Raw genomic sequence first — 26,207 nt, 5'->3', positions numbered from 1 at the left:
AGAAAATAATGTTCTTAATAACCAAAATATTAAAATAACATTATCTGCATAACTATTGTGTATAACGATCCTCGATTAAAAATGAAAACATATAAAAAGTTTTTTTGATCGAAATTTGAGGTAGTAAACGTTCAACTGTAAACAAAATGACAACTTTAACAATTTTATTTATGTGTTGTTTTGTCGGAACCGCATTTGTAAGTAAAGAAACTTTTTAATACGTTCAACATTTGACTATTTTTGAAGTGAAAATTTCTACAAGCGCGTTGCTCTGGTTTATCGTAGGGGATAAACTCGTGGCTTCGCGTCACCGACATGTTAATTTTAAATCAATCGGCAAAACTACTAATAATTTAAGTATTTGAAATTTATATAAATACTAACAGTATACCTAGTGTAGGTAGTGTAGTATAGTGTAGTGTAGGTAGGACTTTGTGCAGGCCCGTGTGGGTGGGTACCACCCACTCGTCAGATATTCTGCTGCTAAACAGCAATACTTAGTATTACTGCTTTCCGGTTTGAAGGGTGAGTGAGCCAGTGTAACTACAGGCAGAAGGGACTCAGTTCCCAAGGTTGGTGGGGCATTGGTGAGTTAAGGATTGGTTATTATTTCTTACCTCGCCAATGTGTCTATGGGCGGTGATGACCACTTACTATCCGGTGGCCCATTTCCTCATCCGTCTATAACTTAAATATATAAAAACAAATAATATAAGTGTTTTTTAACTATTATTTATTTAAATTAAGCTGTATTAATATTTTGTACCGAGTAAGCAACATACTGTGTATTTGAATAAAAAGCTATATAATAAAAAGGGATAGAATTAGGATTTGGAGTGCCAATAGATGTGGAAATTAGACAAATATATTTAATTTGGATACGACGTTGAGGAACGATGTACGGAAATGTCCCTTTTTCATTCTTTTTGATTCAATAGATTAGTTTACATGTGCCTATTTTTACTCTCCCATATCTATCTAATGAAATTATAAAAATATTACGCCATCCTTTCCATTAATCCTATGACATTGTGTCCAATGCGCTGGTAAGAAGCTCTATGAGACACTAATTTCATCCCACAAAAAGTCGCTCTTCCAGCCTTGCGCTATCACGTCCTCGCAAACTGTTACATTCTAAGCAGAATCGCAACTACGTTGCATAGAAACAAAGGATAGCATTAGCATTAGTATTCATTATTTTCCGAAATCTTTCAGTCTCGGTCCGACGAAGATATAAAGAAGTGGTTCCTCATGCAAGCGCTGGAGTGCAGCAAGGAGCATCCAGTCACAGTAGATGAAATAGACATGATGAAAAATCATAAAATCCCCAACCACCAGAACGCCAAGTGCCTCGTAGCTTGCCTTTTCAAAAAAGTTGATTGGGTAAACAGTTATGTTATTATTTTTAGCGTTTGAACGTTATATATGAACAATTGATAGAAATATGGACAATTGTCTAGGTTACAGCCTGTAAATGTCATACTGATGGGTATAAGCCTCCACATTTCTTGACGTAAAGGAGTTTTTTTCACCATGCTGCTCCAATGAGCTTTGGGGGAACAAATGTGGCAAGTTTCCTCACGATTTTTTCCTTCACAGCCCAGCACGAGATGAATTAATGACGCAAATTAAGCACATGAAAACTCTGTGATGCCTGGGTTTGAATGAGCAATCTTCGGTTAAGATTCATGTGTTCTAACGATAGAGAAGAACGGCTCGTCCATTTTTTATTCTTTATATTATAACAATAATTACTCAATAGCTATTTATTGAAAATAATTCATATTGTTAATTCAAAACATAAGATCTATTTTTTCAGCATACAATACGCACAATAAATTAATAAGTGATTTTTATTAAATCGAAGAGCTAATTTTTTTCTGAAATAACGAAATGTCATCGATGGCTTTAGATACAAAACAAATATTCGGACGCATTTAAGAGTTTCATTTTTATCACGTGAACTGTTCGCCTTAGTCTATATTTTGTAAAACAACATTCAAAAACAAAAAAACATGTTATATAAATACGTGTTAAGCATACTTACCCATATGTTCATTATAGATTGACGATAAAGGAATGTTTAACGACAAAAATGCATACAAGATGTCTGAAAAGGAGTACCCTGGTGACCAAGCCAGATTGGACAATGCTAAGAAGTTGTACGAAACTTGTTTGAAGGGTAAGTTTATTTAAAGTACACAAAAAATATTAATGTAATAGAATAAACAAAACAAAATGAATTTTAATACTTTTATTAAAATCTGGTTTATAAATTATTATTACAAAAATTATATCAGTGATACGCCTGACCGTAATTCGCGCTGCCTCCCGCCAAAAGTGACACGAAATTATTTGACTTATGACGTTAGGAAAGTTTGACCTATACTGCTTATAACATTATATTTTACAAATAAATCTAATTAGAAATTCTTCAAATTAAAATCACTACATACTATAAACAAAATCCCCCCACCAAGTCTGTCTGTCTGTCTCAACGCGATGAACTTAAAACCTACCGAACGTATTTTCATACGGGTGGATGACATTTTTATTTAATGTATAAACTAGATTTAGTTTTAACCCAGTCTTAATTTTTATTCAATAGTTTCATGTGCCTACACTAGAGCACAATATATTTACACGTGCGTATTACGATGCGTGTGTATTAGCTTCTATGTGTAGGTATTTATAATGCGATTAGTCAAAATACATAACAGGAAATTTTGATAGGGTAGAATTGTCTTGTTTGTCAATGAATGTTATCTACATACGAGATCAGTATACAAACATATAGGATAGATTAACTATATCAATTCTCTGTCTAATATTAATTTTTCAAGTATATAGCTATTATTCCTCCAGAGTTAATCGTTGATCTAGCTAGTGGTTATCTCGAGGTCAGAAACGAGATCCTTAGTACAAGCCCGCAAACGAACCAAAAATTTTCTTTTCCGTTTTTCTTTCGATTAATTTTCAGAATAAGTCGTAATTGACAATGTTTACACTACTTTGGCTCGGAAAACGGCTCTAGCTGTTTTTTTCTCTGTAATATTATTAAATGTTTATAATTTACATATTATCAATCAAATCACAGTGAACGAGGCGTCAGTGCCTACTGACGACAAAGGGGGTTGCGAGAGGGCAGCTCTACTGGCTACGTGTTTAACCGAACACGCCCCAAAAGTAAGCTACCCAAATTCCTATGTGACACGAAATCAAAACTAAATACGAAGTAATACCACAATGTACTTGATGGCTTTGTCAAGCCCGTCCGGGTCACCTACTTCAGCATATATTCTACCGTCAAACAGCAATGTTTTCGATAAATATTGTTTTGTTCCGGTTTGTGAAGGATAAGTGACCCAGCGTACAGGCACAAGGTCCATAACATCACAGTTCCCAATGTTGGTGGGGCATCAAATCGTAGAATGCATTACTTGCATTGGCAGATGTAATCGATTACCTAAAATGTACTTCAGAGATAAGTAAAGTAAACAAACTACAATATATTTTACAGGCAGAAAAAATATAATTCAAATATATATTCATCATGTTTATATTAGAAATCAAGTCTGAACGGAAAATATATTTTCTTATGTTTGTTTTTTATATAAAACTGTTTTTGTTCATATCGTAATTCTAAAAAAAAAACTTTTAACTTTTTTTTACAGATGGGATTTTTAATACAATAGTCACAACAGACAAATCTTGAAACACATAGTAAATAAAAATTATTACGTTTTTATAATAACCGAGTACAAATAAATTGCATATGACTATAAAATTGTTTTATTTTACGACTAGTTCACTAAAAACTTTAAACTAAGATTAGGTAGCAGACAGTTCCTACGTATCTAGGTATACGCATTCAGCCTTGGTCAGCAAACTCATTATTTTCAAAACTTTTAAAGTATTTATTTACATAGCATTAATTTAATTACATTTTGTGAAATATGATTTGATCGTTGTATACATCACAAGCAATTAGCAATAAATCCGTCGAAATATATGTAACAATGAAATTCTTAATCGATTATAGCTTACCGTTAAAAACGTCAGTCGAGTATTTTAACGAAAAATATTGTTTAATTAACGGTAAGTGATGCATTAGACATGGCATGGCTGTAATTCAATATAAGAATACTTTTCACCGTCACGTGACACATTTTCCACCTTACCGATTATCCGAAAACAAGTAAAAAAAAAAACAAATATACTTAACACGTAATGTTATTGACAAACGTAAGGATTGTAAGTATAACTCATCGTCAATATGATTCGCCACCTGAATAAATAGCACCATTACAAAATAGGAAAGAAGAAAAAAGACGATATATTTTATTATTTATTGAAGAGATTCAACACAGATCATATTCATTTGTGCAAGGCGAAAGTATAAAGTTGGTATGAATATAAAACTATGTATAAAATCACAATTATATATTTTACTCTTAAAACACTTCAAAATATAAATGATCACAAACGGTATAACGTAGAAAAAATACGAGAGATTATAAAATATAATGCCGTCACACAAAAAGGGCGCAATGTCCTCGAGTTATGATAGATTTACCGCAAACATTTTAGTACAAACAACAACAAACCAGTACGAACTGTATATGACTTTTTATATTTAGTATACGTGTTATAATAAGTCGTTTGTGACACAAACTGATACATTACAACTTGCCCTCAGAGACACTGAACACAAAATAAACCCAGATCAGAAGGGATGAACTTAAGGAATCTCATAATTATTGTTGATTTCATTAGTGGTAATCACGACCTAAGTTTGTGGTGACGACAATATTTAAAAAAAAATTACACATTACAAAGATTATAAAAGTAGAGAAATTAATGAATATATATATGATAAGGCAAAAACCGCAAACAAAATTATGCACTTTTAGATACTGTTTAATATATTTCAAATAATTTCTTGGCACATTATAATTAAATGACAATACAACAGATATGATAATTAGTTTTTATAATTCACCCTTAACATTACTTAATAGAAAAAAAGATTTTTCGAGGTTACTGGAAGTCATATTACTCATAAAGTTAAGGAATAAATATTTATTTTAAGAATTAAAATACCTGTGATATGTAAATAATGAAATAAATAGCAAAGAAAGCAAAATAACCCACAGAATAAATATTAATACAGTAACAAAAGTCGTTAAATTGCATACATATGTATATGTTGACAAAATATAACAGAATTATTATAATAATGTCCACTATACATATGATAAAAATATCTGCGAAAAGATGAAACTTTTAAATATGTATTTCGGTTTGTTTTAAATTTTTTATTAAATATGACTAATAGTGTTATATAATTTTATTATATACAATTATTAAGTAGGTGTTTATACGGGAGTGTACGTTATCATTATTTATATGGATAATAATAGTATAATCGCATAATGATTAGGCAGCTGGCTAGTAAAATTTGTATATGATTTTCTTATGTGGTAAATGATCTTCTTACATACCTATCTTATTATGTGAAATCTATATCTCGGACAGCTCTAAGCCTTTGGATCAAATTTTGGATTTAGATAAGGTTCTGCTTTAAGTTACTCCATATAGTACAGCATCTGTCAACATGTTCATATTTTTAAACTTAATTTCATATATATATATACGCCTTGTAATAACGGAGAGAACTATATTATTTTGATCATCATCACAAGAGGTAGACATGCAAGACGAGCAGTAGATATAGAAACTGATGTAAGCGATGTAACGAAAATCGATCTTAAATATCTATCGATAACAAAAACATGAGCTATTCATGTATCGAAATACTTGTCAGCTGCTTAACCAATGCCAAGCGTTTTTACGTCACACTAGTACATATATATAGACATATTGTTACTTAAGCTAATATAATTTTTTTAGGTTACACAACAATTTGAATAAATAATGTGCCATTGCCATAATTCATCCATAAAATTCTACTCATAACAGTTACAACTACAGTATTATGATTAATTTACACGTGATTTAAAATATCAAGTATAATTACTACATAATATACATAAAAATTTACACATCTAGACTACAGTTACGTTAAACAGACTTCGTTTCAAGATTCGAACGAGATTGAAATTTGTAAAACTAATCAATAATAAATTTGGCTGTTATCGCATCGACAGCCATGCATATTAATTATACACTGAGAAAATCAATTTGATTGGGGAAAAAATGTATAATTTAAATTAAGCTGGACCGCGTGATTTTTTTGCATTTAAATAAAGAAGGTTGTATAGGTTATAACATGCTTAATTAAACGGATATGTTATGACCGCTGGTTCTTGATATTATGAGAAAGATTCTATTTAGAATATAAAAAAATAATTTCGAACTTTGTTCACGTTTTTTTGCCGGGAAAACAAATATTATTTACGTCTTTTGGAAACAATAAATTAACATTCATATTTCTCACTTCTAACAAAATCTAATCCAAATCAAAATCAATGAGCATTCCTATATACATTGAGAGGATTATAGCAAGTACGGAAACTTTGTCGTAATATCATCATGTCTTGAAAATCAATAAATTGTTATGATTATTCCTTCTATAAATGTTCTTAATATCAAGTATATTAATTATTACTTTGCTAGGGATTTTTCGTTAACATCACAAATATGTAAATATCATATATGGTTTATATTACATATTTTATTACGCTTTTTTCAAGAATTATTCATCTAGACTAGAGATTCTTAGATGTGTATATATATGTTCGTAAAAATATAGATCGGCTATCTTCCAAAATTTGAAAATCAATTAATAAAAATATATATTTAAGTTTATGTAAAATGGCAACCCTTAAAAATAAAACATTTAATATTCTAATCAGTTCTCATACTAAGTGCCAGATTATAAATATTGAAATTAAGAAAAGTAAGTAAATACTCAACGTTCATTGGTCATCTATTGTGGCCTGCCGCCCAATGGTAATTGCCATTCATATTAAAGTCGGATTAGTTAATGTGATCAGTGTTTCAGAAACTGGACATGTCTTAAATAGTTAAAAGAGAATTCTAAATTTAAATTGTATATAACAAATTGGTTATAATAACATTATATTATTGAGTCAAATAATTACGTAATTAACATGTTTAAGCAACATATAATTAATGCAATTATCGAGCTATATACTCAGCAAAATCTACAGTATTATATATTGCTTATTTATTGATGTTAAAATAATACATTGTAATTTATGAACAGTTATTATATAAGGTAAAAAAAATTCTACTTTCTCTATATATATTTAAGCTTTGATAAATTACATAACGCCACATTTACATTGATCCCCACGTGTTGCAGCGTCGGAATACTATTATAGCGGCAAGACGTAATATTTAAATTTTAAGTCCATATTATATATTGTTTCACGACATTACTCAATCAATACAAGTTGACCTTCATTGAGGGGGTCTTCGCTTTGATGTTATATGCTGTCGTAGCTGTTCGGGTCTGGTGACGTCACGGGGCCGGCGCCGCGAGCTGGCAATTTGAACCCATTGATTGCAAATGCCCAACCATCCTAAAACGATATTTTAAAATTAAATCTGTCACCCTTAAAGATACGAAGAAATCATCAAAACGAAAAACAAAAAACAGAACAACATTAAACAAACAATACCCTAATTTCATAAACAAATATTGCCATCTAAAATAAAAATCAAAAATATAATATTCGAAAATAATGATGAATAATTAATAAATCATACATAACTACCAATTTAGTACATCTATTTGTTTTTCAATTATGTTATATATTATTAAAAATTCATACCTTAACTAGATTCGGTAAATCTGACCAGAAAGTCAAATTAGGCACAACCTCGATCCCTGTTGCACCCATTAAGAATTTCTTAGTGCATATTCCAAGAACGAGATATAATATCACAAATGAGAAGAATATTATAAGCAAAGTTGAACCGAAGGAACGTCCCTCTTCTTCAAGAAGTTTCAGGCATGCTTGTCTTGAATAGAATGAAAGTACCTGTAACAAAAAAAATTCTTGACAGTGCTGCTTGATCAGCAAACATTATAATTAAATAATCCTGAACAAAATATCATTATAAATACAGAAAATTAGTGGATTTGTCACTTGTCTCGTGTGTTAGTTGATATTGTCACCTATTGTTCTTTTTATGTCACTTTGTGTATTTATAAACTATCTCCTTAGTTACAAAGTAGTAAATAAATTTATTAATAATATTGATGTAGTTTATTCTTATATTATTTTTGCTACTCAAATTGTATCCACTATTCACTTAGAAATTGATTAATATGAATATTAAAAGGTTGATTAATGAATAATAAAAAAGGAATGTTTTTCCAAAAAATACAAGGATGAAGGTTATTAATATTTTTATTTTTAATATTTTTCAACTTACTATATTATCTGGATCCAAAACCGAAAGAACTTGTAGTTGGTCTTCTGTTTGAGCACAAACTAACGTAACGAGGGTCGCCCTGCACACAATGTTAATTTGTAGTAAAAAAATGTAATTATTATAATTTATATTTTTTATAATGAACATGTTGATTTTACTATAATGTACAAGAAAGTATTTCCAGAAAAAAATATAATAAAATCTTGGCTGGCAGTCCAATGGGCCACATATTGTTAGTACTCACCACCAATCATGGATATTGGTATTATTCTACAAACATTATAAAGGCAAACATTTGTGAGGTTCAATGGATGGCTCTTTGTTGCTCTTACACACAAAAACTAGAATGGATTTGGATGAAATTTGGAAATGAGATAGCTTATTTTTTTTTTTATCGCTGGAAAAACGCATTACGCATTTTCTCCTGAGGGAACAGTGGCGGAGTATGTGGGGCTCGCCAGTGTCCAAGGCGATCGCTTGCGCATGCTACTGTAAGATAGCTTATACCCTGACTTAACACATAGAGTAACACCGGCGGCCACCTTCAATCCCATACAGAATACTAAATATTTTTTGCACAATCAATGTAAATGCAACATAGAAGCTTGGATATTATGCCCCTTATTGTATCAAAATTGGCTTATTTCCATTCAAATTTGAACACATTAATACAAAGCATTAACAATGTGAGCTCTAGAATAACTGATAAGAGGATTACTACCCAAACAAGTTTTCAGAAGGCCATACCAACACTAACATGTAGTGAAAACCATAATTATAAAATATGCTACACAATATCTCTATTAGGTTAGTAAAAAGAATTAACATATATATTTTTTTAATCAGAACAGATAAAAACACAATAAAAAATATATGTAAGAAAAGTTACATATATATTATACATTATATTTACAATTTACATGAAATGTGAAACTTTTTACAACCACAAGAATCAAAACCAGTTCTGTAATTATTCAAATTGTTTAATGATGACTTTGGGCTACATATTAATTCAGAAAACAAGTTTTTCTACTTGTGTTTCTATTTTAAGTAATACTTATGAAGGTTGCTGGATAGAAGTATTGAGATTAACTTCATTTTAATTAACTTTTCGAAATATTCAAATGTATTGGACTTGGAAATGAACTGTAATCATTCCAAGTTAGACATTACTGGTTTACTTTTATTGTATATAATACTGTTTTATAAAATAAATTTATACTTACGATGGGCCATTGAAGTAAGTAATTGATCTCCCATCAGCACTGAACTGAGAAACATTTGTTCTGCCTAAAAATTCATAATTGCCTCCATCTGTTTTAAATGTATTATTAGCAACTAAATCCAAAGTCGTTTTATGTCGACATATCTGAAATGAATGTAAATAATAGCTTATGGTTATCATATATTTTGTTGTAGTGTTAAATTTTTTTATCACAGAGGATTTGCTATCTTATTTATCTGATGATTGATACTTAAAATAAAACTGAGTGAATTTTATTTTGTCTAACACTGTATGAATGTTTTTAATGTATTTTTTTATTGTTTTTTAAATCTTTGTGCAATTTTGATGATTTGCATCCATCTTATGTAGAAAACCAGGACAAACCAGGACAAATGTAATCACGATAATTCTAAAATACAGTGCCATACAACATTTTATGAGGAATGTTGGATATAATGTAAAAATAATGTCAATTAACCATAATGGTTAAATGACATTATTTTATTTCAATAACAACTTTATTTATCTTAACCATAAACCATTGATCTATCAATGTTAAGAATTTAGATAACAAGAAGATGAGGAACAAACTAAATGTGAAGTTTCTTACCGACAATGGCTTGTCGCATGTATTATTCGATGCAGTACTGTTCACTTTAAGCAACACATCAGTGCACGGATGATAGTAATAGGTACTCAATTCGTATTGTGATCCATTGTTCTTTAATTTATATGATTGCGTAGTATAAAATGTTGCTTTAACAGTAAGCGATAAGTCAATACCGGTGCCATTAGAGTATTCACACGAGCAAGGTCCTTTGGCTACACATACGTCCTCAGTATGAACTGTTTTTAATAAAAACACATAAAAGACGATCGACAAATAATATATATTGTTTACGCTGATCATTTTCGATATTATGTACTATTTTTATCTAGTAAAATGACAATCATAAATGGTACTCACAATGTAGCCAAATTTTAAAATGTTGTACCCCCAAAAATGTTGTATATAAAAAAAATCCTAACCAAAGACTAATATAATATAATAATGGAATTAAATTATATCGATTATTACAAATATTGAAAAATATAATCTTATAGTATAATATACATAAAAATCGATTACATGGAGCCTACATTTACATAATTATATGGCAAATTTTGCTGTATAGTCGAAAATTTTTGACTTGACTTTGACTTTTAAATTATTCTACTATGAATTATTGTATAAAAATAACTATAAGGATAAGCAAATATATAGTGTTCACAAAATACATTTATAACCACTATGTTTTAGTCAGTAGCTTGATAGTAAAACGTAGTGCTTATGTACTCTGTGATTGGTAGTACTCTGTGTCTTTAGTGTTTGACTTTGACTGATAATAGAAATTGACATTTGAGACTGACAGACAGGGAAATTATTTTTATTATCTGAGCCTCTGAGGCGTTGTTTATACTTATAAATGATATGTATTAAGTCAAGCAGTCGGTTTAAACATCTATAAATATATAATAAAAATATGAACGCACTTTAACATTACTGAAATTATTTAGTCTTTATATTAGTTTAATCTGGTCAGATTAGTAGACTTCTGTTTAGAATGGCAGATAAAAAAAAGAAAATTATAACGACTAAGGTACCAAAAATAATATTATCCGTCGCGTAGTTATCAATTAAAAACTATTTATAATTTAAACAAATTAAACTTACAGGATCCTATATCAACTCCGAGGAGGCCAGTAATTTTAAAATCCGATCGTGAGGTTCCAAAAGATCAATCTAAAGAGAAAAACGAAAAGGACAAACCACCCACTATTATCTTAAAAACTCGTGAACAAAGTACTCCAAAAGAAGAGAGACCACTAAGTCCAAAGTCACAAGCAGATACTGAAAACCCACATCCATCTAAAATAACTCAAAATGACAAGGAAAAGAAAGGTATAATCCATTCCATTATCAGATTATTAAATTAATATTTCTGTATTACATCAATAATTTTTTAGTGGATTTTAGCCACATAATATTTACATACAGCACATTTAGTACTATTTATAAGGAAAATGCTAATTTCCCTGCTGTTACAACCTGAGTTCCTTCAAACAAGGCATGAAAAAGGCTGGGGTGGCTAGTGCAGAACATACTTCCTAACTGTACTGGCGATTGTCATGTTTGGACTCCACTACCATTTACCATCAGGTGGAGTAGAGTCATTAGAGAAGTCCCAGCTAATATAAAAATATGTATACTTAATATACCTTTAATAACAATTTACTTTTAATAATTCAAAATAATAAATGTTAATGATTAGGTGGATTTTCTGATCTGATAGGGTGGATCTGTATGAAGGTATAAATGTATACAATAATAAAATCTTTTTTTTTTAAGATCAAAAGTCCAGTCAAAATTTTAAATCAATGACGGAGCCTGTGAAGTTGCTAGATGAGAATTTAGAATTTAATAGTGCAGCTTTTGAATTTCTCAACGATTCTAACACCAATTATTTAGTAGTTGGAATATTAGGTATGAACATTTTAGTGGTAATAATTATATGTTTAATGTCTTCACTGAATTAATGAATCACTCTGTAATAATTTTAAACTTTTGACCAATCATAGAATGAGTTTAGTTAATTACATAATTATGTTTAATATTGGGAACCATAGTAATAAATTCCATTGGCTCCATAGCAACATCATATATATTTACTTCCTTTTGATTCCTCACAATATACATGGTTGTAACTGATACAATCTCATTACATTTACAGGCACTCAGGGTGTTGGTAAATCAATGATTTTAAATCTCATTGCCCAAAATGAAGAAGTAAGTGATCTATGTGCACAAATACTACAATCTCATGAAGTTTCTACGGATACTGCATTTGAATCAAGCGAAATACCAGTAGAAAATCAATTAGAAAATTTCAGCTTTTCAGATATACCTCAAGATAAACCATTAGATGTTCATAATATATTTAAATTTAAGATGCAAGATATAGAATATATAGAACGAGGAGTTAACTGCACAAAAGGTATTTCTACAATTTTATATATAGTTAGTAAGGGGCTGAATATGGGTTCTACCAAACCAAATATTTGTCAAGATTTATTTACATGCTTTATATTAACCTGATACTTGAACTTGTTTGATATGTAAATATTTATTTATGAATGTAATAACAATAGCATTAATTTTGAAGACATTTTATTAAAATTGCATATGTTTTTACTTTTAGATTGTTGTAGCCATCATACTTAATTTGCAGTAAGACATTAATAAAACTATTTGTGGTAAATAGAGATTATATATTTTTGCAGTATTGAAAGTTTTACTGTAAATACAAATATTCAAATAATTCTAAGAGGCAAACTTTAAAAAGTTCCATTTCACTGCGCCAATTACGTTACAGGTGTGGACATGTATATTACTAATGATCGCTTAATTCTACTTGATTGTCAACCTCTGTGGTCCCCTTCATTAATAGAAGAAACAAGTACAAACCCTGTAACTGCAAGGAGTGCTAACATTATGACAGTGGATTGTCTCCAAGTTGCTTCATATCTTATGTCCATATGTCATGTTTTAATTACTGTACAAGATTGGTTCACCGATTACAATTTTATACGGTTGGTAATTAGAATATAATAATAATCATATTAAGGCAATTTGCATATAGAATGTAAATAATTAAATGATTATCAAATTATTTTTATGATAATATTAGAAATTTAAAAATTTTACAAAAATTTTAGCATTCAAAAATTTTCACAACTTAATTAGACCGAATTTGTGACATGCCATAAAGGCTTATGCAAACTAAGCATTTTTTCTTAATTTTGTTTTACCAACAATTGCATTGTATCATTGAAGATTTCTACTTTAAATAAAAGATTATGTCATTGTCAGAATGACAGTAATATTGATTATATTAAAAATAATATGTAGTTCATGTTAACTTTTACAAAAATTTCCCAAAAAAATATTTTATTATAAATTGCGTTTTTTCATTTAAGATAATAATATTTATATGGTAATAAACTTTAAAAGCAAACCTTATCTAAATACAAAATTTGATATAATAATTTGTATAAGAGCCGTTTCCGAGATACATTAAATAAATTTATATACAAGAATTGATCATTTAAATAAGGTTATTATATTGATCAGAAGAAATATTTTTTTTTTAATAATTTTGAACAAATATTTGTAAAAATGTACCTTTATAAAACCTTTAATGTTTTTATGATTACAGTTATATTCAAACAGCAGAAATGTTGAAGCCTACTCTATCAGCATCTAACGCAGCAAACACCAACCAAGAAAATTCCGAGTCCACGAGTAGCGGGGAAAATCATCCACATTTACTTATTCTACATAACAGGTGTCAACTAGAAGATTATACCCCAGAAGCGGTCGAAACAATGCAGGATCTCTATAGGCAATTATATTTTTATTTGATATTACATTTTAATAGCCGAAAGCATAAAGCCGTTGCCCTACAATGGCACATTTATGAACTGTTATTTTTTCACATTCTTAAAACATATAAAACTTAAATAATGTTAACGATTTTTCTAATATTGTTGATCTATGTTGATTTATCCCAATCCATTTCACATGTTTTGCTTCTGTCTTTGGACATTTGCATGTGAAATACTTAAATTATTAGGGAGTAGTAGAAGTCTAAAATAAAACAAATGGTGGTTTTGGTAACTCACAAATAACTATATTACCTTAAAAAGAGTTATTTTAAAATCAAAGACAGACACTTTAATTTTATTTATTTGTATAGATTTATACTTAGCATTATTGCATAAGTTGTCAAAAATTTTGAAATATTGCTTAATATCCTACGAAGATTATATTATGATCCCACTGGTTCATGCTATAGAATTTTTATAATTGATTTCCACCTTTATATGTAGACTAGTTTCACAACAGTAAACAAACTCACAATAATTGCATTTTTTTTTACAGGAAAGCATACCAGAGGTCTAATCTTCAGTTAAATTCTGGAATGTACTTATACAGTGATACAAATAAGAACGGTCTGAATATAGATAGTGTGTGCAAGTCATTTAATGTTCAAACTTGTGGTACTCCAATAAATTTGTTTTTGTTACCCGAGATATATGATGATTTCGGTAAGTTATTTTATTTTGATTAATAGCTTTAACGAAAGTATTGAATTAAGCAGAAATAGTAAAACAAAGAAGGTTAGGAAAATTAGCTATTAATAGTGAGAGCCGAGATGGCCCAGTGAAACTTGAACATGTGAATCTTAAACGAAGATTGCAGGATCAAACCTGGGCAAACTTCAGTGAATTTTCGTGCTCGATGGTAAAGGCAAACATTGTCAGGAAACCTGCATGTGTCAGATAAAATGCTACATGTTTATCCAATAGTGATCCTATTAACTTAATAATTTTTGAAAATCGATTGCTTTAATTATCTTACATAAATTGGTGTGATTTCAAGGTTATTATTGTATTATATATTTCACTATTGAAGTTTATTGTGGCAAAATTTACTCGTAGTTTTTACTTTGGTTAAAATAAAGTTCATTTTCATAAGTCAAAGAAGTATTTTAAATGTGTATGTATCAATACATTTATATCATCTTTTAGAAAACCACGATATATACCGTGGTCATCCCTCTTTTGAAGAATTAGCGAAGCGTCTTCGATGGATGATCCTTGGCGTTAACAGGCATCAAATAACTAATGTACCAAACTTATCTGAAAAGGGATGGTTCCAGTACTGCAGTAAAGCGTGGGAAACGATACGAAAGTGCACATTTTTTATGGAATATGAACGGTTTTTGCCGTAATCAATGTTACCATAAAATATTATAATTTTTGTATAGTTTAAGTATTTAATATTAATTAAAGCTCTATATATATATACTCTTAATTTTATTTTTGTACTGTCATTAAAACTTACTAAAATTTGTTACTTTTGAATATGTAATGTCGATCAGCTTGATGCATTTCATAGTGGAATCTAGAAACTATTTTGAATTGGAAACATGTATTATATGTTTCCTATCCTTACAAAGAATGAAAAAGGTGAGAGTAAAAACATTATTTGTGTGAGAGTAAAATATTATTTCGTTTTTTAAAGTATACAAATAAGCTTATGTAAATAATACAAATCTCGAATGATATTTTTCATAGGCTTTGGGACTGGTTTTGTGATAGCTAGACAGTCTATTATATATATATTTTTTTTAAATTATTGATTTATTTTTAAAGTTAATATTATTTGATTTACTTTTCAACGTATGGTCTAGATTACGGAACTGATAAAAAGTGAATCAACATCGTCAGATAAGAACGCAGGTGTTTAACGTCTTAAATAATAAAAATAATTAGTCAATGGAATATTTATATTTTAATTATTGCACTCAATCACAAGCTTGGTACGCAATTTTGTATTCATTCAAATATTTTTATTGATAAACACTTTCGATAAGAGGTTTCCTTCGTTGTTCAGGTGGTTTGTATGCGTGTTGGTATACACTTGCCAGTCTCCAATGTTCTGGATATCCTGTAGCGTTGGCGTCTCGCCAAATACTAAAGGGGGGAGCTAAAGTAGGAATAGTATATGACTTTTTTGTATATGGATGACGCATCTTCGGTATCTTCAATTCCTTCGAGTCATTAGAGCTAGTGCTTTGAACGGAATTTGGGTTACCTGCTTTAAACGCGAATTTATAATCATCTTTTTGTTTCCTTTCTTCTAGCACTTTTACCCCGTTACAGGAAAAACAATGCTTATGTTTGGCATTTGTGTTAGTAGTTTCACTATTTTTAGATGACTCTTTGGGAGAATGTTTCGACGTCTCGGATTCCTTTGGTGAACTTTGGTGTAATTTCCCCTGGGCCAGAGGTGTTTTTTCATAAGACTCCAAGCTATGACGATTACGATTTATATCATATTTAGAATTTTTACTCTTATCAGTATTCCAAGCTTCTTTTGTGTGCTTTATTTCCGGTTTTGAATTTTCACGGTTTAAATTTTGACTAGTATCGGTAAGAGTACCACACCCATTAATGCCATCACATTGTGGTTTTCCACCAGATTGAATAGAACTTTTTCTACTTGACGAGCGAGATTTTACACTTCTTTCGCTTTGATTATGCTGTGGACAATACTGCACATCACAAGATTCCTTCCGTTTGTCTTTAGTCATATCTTTTTCAAAATGTGGTACACTATGACGTCCCACATTATCCAAGTTTTGGTTTTCATTAAAGATAGGGTATGCGTGTGCTAATACTGTTTCACTTACTTCTTCCTTAGGTGTGTTTACCACTGTAAAAACGGCCGGCGCCTGCGACCCATTCGAGCCGTCGATGTGTTTTGGTGGTCTGGGTTCCCTCTTTGGATCATCTGCCTTAAAATCCCAACAAATCGCCAAATCCATTAAAGACATGGGTTTCTTGTACTCAGCTCCTAAATCCAAAGCAGATGTTGCTGGGCGCTGTTTATGTTCATCAGCGCCACCGTCATTTTTTTTCGGATCACAGGTTTTAGGTCGATGAACGCGCATTTTTGTGCAGCATGTTGGCCCTGATGCACCGTAACCTTTCCAACCTATAGCATAAGGCTTCACGACGACATCCGAATCTCTATGTTCTCCCACCTTAGTCATATTACGATATCCCAAAGTATCGGGTAATGGTTCGTGTTCTAAATTACCTGCATGCATTTTCTTAGCAAATTGAAAATTCTGTGTAACATTCACGTATGGCAATTTCGGTGTTCCACTTTTTTTATTATATTTCATATTATCACGATTTTTGTCATCTTTCGTAGCCTTTTCTGCTACTTTTCGCCAAAACTGGTCAGTTGGATCTTCTTGTGGCCCATGCAGTTGTTCAACAGCGTTTTTTACTAAAAGGTCGTAATTCTCATGTCGTTTGTCTATATCGGTTTTAGATCCTGGTATGTAAGGTCCATGACCATTACAGTCGACTGGTTCTTTGGTTGCAATCAAATCTAAGGGATTGTTATTGTCCTCTTTATTGTCGTTATCGTGATCTAGATTCAAATCCTTACCTGAATGTTTCTTTGTTTCCTCTGAGTCCTGGTCCTTTTTAGTACAGACATGCAATAATTTAAAAAATTAAGTATACTCAATATTTAGATTGCTCACGGATTGATATTTTTTTTTATTGTTTCTTCTTTCCCTTTTTTAATTTATGTTTGTGAAATGGGCATTGATTTGGCTGAAATAAAATAAAAAACTGTATAAAAATTTTTATTTGAAAATAATAACGATATACTTATTTAAAAAATTTTTTAAATGAAATTGGTCTTGTAATCTGGTATGAATGAACGATGCATTTCGTATAGTAATAATAATTTTATACAACATAGAAATACGAAATCCGAATACATATGTGGCAGAATTTCAATGAAACTAGACACATGTAGGTTTCCTCACGATGTTTTCCTTCACCGTCCAGCACAAGATGAATTATAAACAAATACAGTAAAATTCAGTGGTTTTTGCACGGGTTTGAACTTACGATCATCGGTTAAAATTCTCGCGTTCTAACCACTACTCCATCTCGACTCAGGAAGTCGGAAGAGCACGGAAGAATAACTTTCAGACTTCGGACTGCTAATAAGAATTTAAAACCTTTTCTTATTAGGTTGAGGTTTTTTTATTAGGCTTCTAAGGTCTGCGGCCTTATAAGCTGGACTAATGGCAGTCAAACTCATTAGCGGCGGCGCTTCATGCGGTAATTTAAAATGAATTGATTTAGTATGTAGAATTATTATCTTATTATTATATGTTAATGACCGATGTGATTACGGACAGAAGGGCCTTAGCAACAAAATACTTCACATAAATGATCAAGCAAGCTATATTATTACCGAAACATAAATTATTCGTAATAATTCGTTATCACGACCAATAATTATCTTTAGTCAAAATTATCTGTCTAAAACGCAGGTGTGCTGCAGACAAAACATAAAACTAATAGCTTACAGTTTTAAATTGTAAGCGTAATAACCACTTTTTAACACATTTCTCAAAGTAAGGAGTTACTTAAACATTTTTTTTTATCGGTTTTTAAATTTTTTTTCCCAATTACGATACATAGACAGTGATAAATAGCTAAATTTAATTTTAACCTTTGATATAAAGAATATAATAAGATAATTTTAATATATAAAGTAATTTAATTAACATTGAAGTACATTACTATTGATAATAATATTTAATGTTTTATTTATTAAATATTGTTCTAATAATATAATAATAATGTACTTTGCTATATTTTATTATTTAATTCTTTAACTGATTTTTTAAATTATTACTATACCTATCCACGCAAAAGCTGAATGACGATCGATGAGGAAATATGAAAGTATTTGGAAATTGAAAGCTATAGGAAAATGTTTGTTGAAAAGAAATCATTGTTTTACGATAACATCTGCTAATAACATTAACTATAAAAAACTACTAATGACAATGATATGATGAATGATGCACAACGAAAGCTATGGCAGTGAATAAAATCAAAGTAAGAGTTATAAATTTGATAAATAATTACATATTTATCGCGAAACCTCAAGAAGCGAAGTTTACCGCTACAACATTAAAAAAAAGCCTAACAAAACTTTAAAATAACTAAGTTTACATATTCTTTCGTTTTAGTTAAGTAGTTAATTGTAGATTACCTACGTGTGTAAGTGGATTAAGAAAAGAATTGTTATTTATAATAAAAAAAACGAAATTACCTATTATTACACTTACAAATTATAAAACGTTTATTATACTGGATGCATAAAATGATTTTTTCTTTTACAACAATGTCGTTTAAGAATAATTACACAATGTCACGTTTAACTTCTCTAACTTACTATGAATGTCTGATCATCTGGCGACTGCTCCTTCTCCGCTTTACCGCGTTTTTCTGCGCGCAGGCGTGTTGGCGCCGAAACCAGTGACTTTTGTCTTTGTACACGAAGATTCAGCCAATCTGGGAATCTTCCCGCCGGTGGTTCCTTCGTTAAATCTTCAGCTGAAAATAAAGAATAATAAATTTACACGACAATTTCTAAAAAAAAACATAACGTAAAATCGTTTACGATTTGCGTGCAAAATAGGTATAAACAAAAGAACCGATTTGTGTACTCCTGGTATATGTTTCTGGTCGACAAACATCTACAAAAAGCAAACTACTTCGTAACACGTAATATAAAATCGAACGAGGAAGTATCTTTGTTAACATATAAAACGTCGAAATTATACGACCAAAGAAAGGCACAATAACGATTTATGGAGTAGATGTACATTAATTGATTTAAACCGCGCAATGTAAATAAAAATAATTGAAACTATATATCCGGATTATAGTCACCTTAGTTACATAATTTTATGTTGTCTATATTTCACGTACCTAAAGTATATAATTTTTTAGGCGTCTGTTAGTATATTAGTAAAATATTTTTTTATATCATTACCGACTTTCCTTGTTATCTTCCGAGGTAAATCCCACGTTCCAGTGTAGTGTCCAAAGCATCTTGAGGTTCCACGCGGCGCTCCGGGTAAGAAGCGACCGTTTATATCACATATTGGTTTTGGATTTGGCCGCATTTCCACTGGACGAGCTCGAGTTGGCGCCCAACGTGGTACTTGCCAGTTACCAAGCCTTTTCGGAGTTGACTCTTTGTTGAACTGAAAGTAAGATATTTCGTTGATTGAGATGATTTTTTATCGGTTTGTTTACATAAAATGTCGATTTATTTTTCTGGTTGTCATATAATTCATAATTTGGACACATAGATCTGCCTACTACTAGATACTACCTACTAGACACATAGATCTGCCTACTACTAGATACTACCTACCTCAAACTATTTCTGATATTCTGAATATTAAAAATAATGCTAAACTATCACAAAATCTTTTCATTTGACAACGTCTAAGAACCGGAACAAAAAGCCAATAAATTCGCTAAAAGCCATATTCACATCTACTTGTCATATTCTGAAATTTGGTGACATTTTATACCAAAGAAAACATTTGCTACCGTATATGTATAGTAAATAATTCTGCAAGCCATAAATAGTTGATACAACTTTTGACTACCCGATGAAGGGAGACACGCGACCGCGAGCGGCGTGACGCACGTGCCACCGCCATTCATATTAAATTTTAATCAACAAAAAATACAAATCATAAGATTCAAAATTACAAATAGCTGATTTTAGGAGTAATGTGTCTTCTTTAAAAATAATGTAGTAAGTTTCTGGCAAAAACTAAAATACCAAAAATGTAACCATGTAATAAACATTATAAAATATATTAAGAAATGATTCAGGTGGCCATTATTTGCCAAATAATTTACATTGATAAGACCGATAAAATATAAAATAATTAAGATACTATCAAATCTAAAATTAAATTAATACATCATTAACACCTACAGATGCAAAGTTGCTACACAAAATTACAGATTAAAAAAATAATAGCGTGTCACACGTGACCAGTCACATTGAGCAGGTGTCAATGCACGCTCCGCTATGTGAGGCGTCATAATCATCATCCCTTTTCTCAACAAAGGGTTGCAAATTATTATTTACCCCGTATATGTCACTCGGAGATTTGCCTCAATTTAATTGCCGCAATAATTTAGAATTATCTTGTCCCACCCTTGTGTATATAATGAATAATATTTTATGAATATGTAGAATACAAATATTCGTTTTTTTTTATATAGAATAGGAAGGTGGAGGAGCGTATGGGCCACCTGTTGGTAAGTGGTCACCAATGCCTTTAGACATTGGTATTGTAAGAAATGACAACCATCGCTTATACATTACATACCAATGCGCCACTAACCTTGGGAACTAAGATTTTATGCTCCTTGTGCCTGTAATTACACTGGCTCACTTTAATGATGATGATGTACATCATCATTACTTAATACCGATTATCGCTTTCAGTAACGGTGGCCATTTACAACGGAGTACAGTCAACTGCGCAAGAGATATTGTGGTTCTCAAGTGTATATGCTAGCACAGGTACACTGTTTACTCTCTCATTTTCACAATGCGATGGGACGGCATTCCGACCTTAGAAAGTTGATCCTGCATCAATGATTTTTACGTGTTGTCCTAGATAGGCAATGTTATGCGTGAGGTGGGGGCCTCGCGTGTCTTATTTCAGACGGCCCTGAGGAGGACGGATGGCTTCGCGCTACCGTACGCACTAGCTAGGAGTGCGTACGGTAATCTCGCTCCCCCCGAGCGAGATTACCTTCACCACCATTCCATTCCCCCTGAGGAGAGCTCCGCCAAGCCAGGAACGGAGCCCAGCAGAAGAGGCCGCGGATGCGTTATATCAACACGATCCCGCAGCCTCTCCGATCCGTGCTGAGGACGGCCATCGCAGTGGTAGTGGGTAAGAATCCCACATAACTCGGTTCCACCCCCATGGGACCCGGGTACCTTTCTGAAGGTTTCCACAGCGAGAAAACAAAAGGATAAGCAATGTTGACTCTTCTGAATTATTTTTAAGCCGACACGAAGAACCTCAGGATCTGCAGTCTTATAAGTTAGCTAATACACCAATGAGGCAAATTTAATTTAATACTAGTATTAGTAGTATCACGTTACACGTATGGTTGCTAGTTTTATTAACCCATTTTTCATTTTTCTAAATTTGATCCCTTTTTTGTGCAAAACCATTTTCGGCCTATTTACATCAAATCTCCAGTCGATATCAGAAATCGATATCGGAATTGTAGACAATAGGCACATAACATTTAGATAGTTTTCGTAAAAAAACAATGTTATAAATAAATTATTCGTTAATGATACTTTGTCGACAATATGCTCTGACTTTTTTCAACTATAACTTTGACATTATTTAAGTGCAAGTCCACAAATAGATAAGTTAGGAATTTGTAACCTTAGAGTCATGAATACGTAATTACTTTGTTTTAAACTACGATTAAATTCTTCTAATAGCAAAGATGGTCACGTTAAGGTCACAGAGAGACCATGAACCTAAGTAGACTTAATCAGCTAAAAGGCTTAAATTACTTACTCTATTTATACCTCCAAACTCCCACACCTTTGTTACCTTGACACTGCAGTATCATATGTAGTAAAAATTACACTAATTAAACTATAGAAAGAAAGTGAAAAGAAACTAAGTGAAAACTAACTACAACTACGACTATTAAGTTTTTATTTTAATAAATGAAGAATTTCCATAAAATTAAAGTGATTCGTACTATGTCTTGTAATTGAAAACAGAATGAACATTAAGTTTAACAAATATGACAACAGTTTTAGCCCAATATTCAGCACTTAAGCGACTGCGACACTTGTCTTATTCAAAAGTAATTAAAATAATTTGTTCTGAACAAGTAATTAATGTTTCTTAACAAAATTTATGCAAGATTTCATTTTAATCCTTGCGAGATAAGTTAAAGTTAATAAAATAAAGTTAAATAGCGTTGTAAGTTGATGTTTATAGGTTAGGTAGGTATTTCATTTCATTGCCGCAAATATTTTTTTCTTGTTGTTTTGTTAAATTTATACTTAGTCGGTTAGTCGATACATATTTTTTTTAATACACAAATTTAACTTTCAGTTTCAAAAGGAGACACTTTCCTATGAAGTTATCATTTGCAGTCACAATAAATGAGCACAGGCAAATACATTAAAGTATGTCGGAATATATTTAAGGGAATGTTGTATTTCTCATGGCCAATTGTATGTTGCCCTATATAGTTCCAGGTGCGGCGAAAACCAATAAATATCAATATACCACGAAAATAAAACTGAAAATGTTGTATATACTGAAATATATATCTGCTCCAGTGATTTCTTTAAGTTATACGCGGGTAGAACCGCGGGCACAGCTTCTAAAATAAATTTTAAGATATAGCTTTATTGACATTAAATACATTTATTAATATACTTTATACCTTCCTAAAAACAGGTAGACACATTTCATACTACTAAACTTAACTCAATCAAAGTAATGGGAAGATACATTAAGGGAGAATTATTAGTTTAAAGAAGAAAATGAACCAACAAACAGGGCAAGCTAAATGAACCGTTTTAAAAAAGCCTACTTTATATAATCTTTCCAAAATATTTTACATGATACCCATTTGACATACTAATTTATGAGTACAATCGTCAAACTATTTTCGTCGCTTGGAGGTCGTCTAGAAAAATATTTGCACTCGAGTTTCGAGGCAAGAGCTCGGTCATGTCACGAAATCATTTCCGGACATAAATCACGCGATCTGACTTGTAACCGACTCCAAGAAAGTAATGTTATGACGAATATATGCGTAGACTAAATAACAGCTCCGACCTCACACGAATACTTTACTATTTTAGCTCTATAGATTTAAATCATAAATTTAATATTTACTGTGTCATTAAATGTCATAAAACCGAAATTATTGGTCAAAATTGCAAAGTCCAAACAAAAATTTTATTTTACGAGAGAAGCTTAAACCAACTATTTAATTTACCGTTATTTTTTGTGACTTATGTAACAAAGATATTCTGTTGCGGTTTTTTATACACAATTACAAACAAAGCATGTTGTGATATTAGTTGCGTCAGCTTTTGCATAAAAAGCGCACGGGACTACGATTATTTGCAGTATTAGTACCTAGTATAATACTTATAAATATATTTTAAATATATCTTACTTAAGTAGATGCTCTCTTATTTTATATTATTAATATTTAATTTCAGTTATACCAAAAAAAGTGTTTTGATAAAAATAATAAAAAACAATTCATTGGAGATAAATGATAACTATTAACTAAAGACCACCGACTAACGTCAAACATGGATTAACACCGTACACAAAAGCGTGAAAAATAGTCATTCTTTTTGAAATAGAATCAGCCCCTTTCAATGTTCCATTGTTACTGACTAAAAAACGAGTTAACCAATTTGGTACTCTATTCTTATAGTTATAAGTGTAACTTTCAAATAAATCCAAACGTTAAATCATGTTTACTATGTAATTGGATGTATCTAAGTTGGATTAAAGGAATTACAATTTGCTCACAAATAAAAAATGTTCGTCGTGAAAATGGACGGGGGACGTTAATGGGCGTTGCAGGTGCAGTGGTGTTAAAAAATATATGGGATTAGTGATGTTAAATCAAATAGATCTGGATGATCAATTGGACTAAGTATCTACAGTAAACGATTCATAAATATTCTATAGTTATATAAATTATATATCAGACATTTTTATTGAGATCGATCATCTAGAAAGTATTTAAATCTCTTCGTGCTATTGAAAGTAATAATGTGCCTTAATGAAGGGAAACAAATGCGAAGCAAAAGACGCACGAACTTAAAACGAGAAATTCCTAGATATCGAGATACGAGATAAATCTAGATTTTCCTTTAATGTTGAACCTTCATATTCTAAAGAATGTTTACCATTATCTAACTCTAATCTCTATTATTTTATTATTTAAAATGTTAATAATAATTAATGTTCCGGTTTTTATAAGGTTTTGGGAAGGTATACCATGGGCTGTGGGCTATGGTATACCATCATGGAGCCTAAATACATTAAAACCTCGTCGCTAATTGTTCATATGACGTAATGCTTAAAATTACCACAAGTTTTAAAAAAGGGTTAAAATGGATACTCACTAGCAGCGTGCATAGTAATCAATTAATCAATATAATATACCTATTAAACCATTTAACTATAAATTATTGTATATAAATTGCTTACCTGCCCGCTATCGAAATTAAAAGCCATTCTTGAACGACACTTAAACAAAACTATAAAACTAACTTGAAAATATCACAGACTTGACATATATTGCATAAAACGTGTCAAAAATGATGTAAACTGGTCAAAAAACATTTTAAAATATTATTAATCACATATTTGTCTATGGTAGGCTTTCATCAACCAGGAAAATTGGAAAACATTATTGGCCTAACTGTTTGGTCTCTATAGTAACTGGCATTTCCTTGGTTTCCCTAAAATTGTTCTACACTGATATTTCAAATTATTAATATTCAGCTACTGCGTAATGCTGTAAAATATTAATGGTAGGGGTGTGAACACCCGCATAATTGAAGATATTTTACTTTATAGAACTTTACAATTCGTTATGTTTCTTAATGAATAGAATTGATTTCAAAAGTTACGTGAAAAAAAAATTTTAAACTAAATGTACGACTAATTTTATTTCTCAAAACAACTTAAAATATTGCAGAAATTCGATTCAATGTTATAATGATGATTTAACGTACATTATTAATCGTCATTAATATGTAACTAAATTTCAGATTTGTATATTTTATTTTATTTTTCTATAAATACTAGAAAATATGTTCGATTTTCTACTTTAATAAAAAAACTGTTAATGTACAAGGCCCTTATGTGTTACCAAAATTTGCAAATAGCTTTAAGAGGCGTCGTGTAATAATATCGATGTCATAGAAATTCAAGAGTAAAAGACAAATATTCATGTATAAATGTAATATACTTGTCACTTAAAACGAAAT

The 26,207-nt window shown here is 30.8% G+C and overlaps 4 protein-coding genes across 4 annotated transcripts; 2 read left to right on the top strand and 2 right to left on the bottom strand.

The window, feature by feature from the left end:
• LOC126769361 (general odorant-binding protein 19d-like) lies at nt 1-3,711 on the top strand. The gene is made up of 5 exons (XM_050488063.1): nt 1-197; nt 1,216-1,383; nt 2,065-2,182; nt 3,098-3,186; nt 3,675-3,711. Exons 1-5 carry the CDS (start codon nt 147-149, stop codon nt 3,693-3,695), a joined length of 447 nt encoding a protein of 148 aa, XP_050344020.1. The 5' UTR covers nt 1-146; the 3' UTR covers nt 3,696-3,711.
• A 624-nt stretch (nt 3,712-4,335) lies between these two features.
• On the bottom strand, nt 4,336-10,608 carry LOC126769353 (uncharacterized). Its single transcript, XM_050488053.1, has 5 exons — nt 10,266-10,608; nt 9,657-9,799; nt 8,431-8,509; nt 7,824-8,033; nt 4,336-7,571 (listed from the first exon to the last, which is right to left on the bottom strand). Exons 1-5 carry the CDS (start codon nt 10,563-10,565, stop codon nt 7,476-7,478), a joined length of 828 nt encoding a protein of 275 aa, XP_050344010.1. The 5' UTR covers nt 10,566-10,608; the 3' UTR covers nt 4,336-7,475.
• A 496-nt stretch (nt 10,609-11,104) lies between these two features.
• Nucleotides 11,105-15,545, top strand: LOC126769346 (nonsense-mediated mRNA decay factor SMG9-like). Its single transcript, XM_050488040.1, has 8 exons — nt 11,105-11,295; nt 11,372-11,597; nt 12,045-12,179; nt 12,427-12,690; nt 13,069-13,285; nt 13,912-14,097; nt 14,637-14,803; nt 15,287-15,545. Exons 1-8 carry the CDS (start codon nt 11,260-11,262, stop codon nt 15,487-15,489), a joined length of 1,434 nt encoding a protein of 477 aa, XP_050343997.1. The 5' UTR covers nt 11,105-11,259; the 3' UTR covers nt 15,490-15,545.
• A 522-nt stretch (nt 15,546-16,067) lies between these two features.
• Nucleotides 16,068-25,514, bottom strand: LOC126769747 (uncharacterized). The gene is made up of 4 exons (XM_050488664.1): nt 25,423-25,514; nt 20,145-20,358; nt 19,542-19,702; nt 16,068-17,787 (listed from the first exon to the last, which is right to left on the bottom strand). The coding sequence occupies exons 1-4, from the start codon at nt 25,447-25,449 to the stop codon at nt 16,111-16,113; spliced, it is 2,079 nt and encodes a 692-aa protein (XP_050344621.1). The 5' UTR covers nt 25,450-25,514; the 3' UTR covers nt 16,068-16,110.
• Nucleotides 25,515-26,207: the final 693 nt, after the last annotated feature.

This window comes from Nymphalis io, chromosome 7, assembly GCF_905147045.1.
Source record: "Nymphalis io chromosome 7, ilAglIoxx1.1, whole genome shotgun sequence".
NCBI lineage: Eukaryota > Metazoa > Arthropoda > Insecta > Lepidoptera > Nymphalidae > Nymphalis > Nymphalis io.
Note: the sequence above shows the minus strand (reverse complement) of the source record. Positions and strands in the feature narration are given on the sequence as shown.

Excerpts from the sequence above, each read along its gene's own strand:
- LOC126769361 (XM_050488063.1), top strand. The coding sequence starts at position 147 with ATGACAACTTTAACAATTTTATTTATGTGTTGTTTTGTCGGAACCGCA. Across the intron at positions 1,384-2,064 it reads TTTTCAAAAAAGTTGATTGG|ATTGACGATAAAGGAATGTT; the intron begins GTAAACAGTTAT and ends TGTTCATTATAG. Across the intron at positions 2,183-3,097 it reads GTACGAAACTTGTTTGAAGG|TGAACGAGGCGTCAGTGCCT; the intron begins GTAAGTTTATTT and ends ATCAAATCACAG.
- LOC126769353 (XM_050488053.1), bottom strand. The coding sequence starts at position 10,565 with ATGATCAGCGTAAACAATATATATTATTTGTCGATCGTCTTTTATGTG. Across the intron at positions 9,800-10,265 it reads CATGCGACAAGCCATTGTCG|ATATGTCGACATAAAACGAC; the intron begins GTAAGAAACTTC and ends CATTCATTTCAG. Across the intron at positions 7,572-7,823 it reads ATTTACCGAATCTAGTTAAG|GATGGTTGGGCATTTGCAAT; the intron begins GTATGAATTTTT and ends ATATCGTTTTAG.
- LOC126769346 (XM_050488040.1), top strand. The coding sequence starts at position 11,260 with ATGGCAGATAAAAAAAAGAAAATTATAACGACTAAG. Across the intron at positions 11,598-12,044 it reads AAATGACAAGGAAAAGAAAG|ATCAAAAGTCCAGTCAAAAT; the intron begins GTATAATCCATT and ends TTTTTTTTTAAG. Across the intron at positions 14,098-14,636 it reads ACAATGCAGGATCTCTATAG|GAAAGCATACCAGAGGTCTA; the intron begins GCAATTATATTT and ends TTTTTTTTACAG.
- LOC126769747 (XM_050488664.1), bottom strand. The coding sequence starts at position 25,449 with ATGGCTTTTAATTTCGATAGCGGGCAG. Across the intron at positions 19,703-20,144 it reads GAAGATAACAAGGAAAGTCG|CTGAAGATTTAACGAAGGAA; the intron begins GTAATGATATAA and ends CTTTATTTTCAG. Across the intron at positions 17,788-19,541 it reads CAGATGATCAGACATTCATA|TTTAAATTATTGCATGTCTG; the intron begins GTAAGTTAGAGA and ends TATACTTAATTT.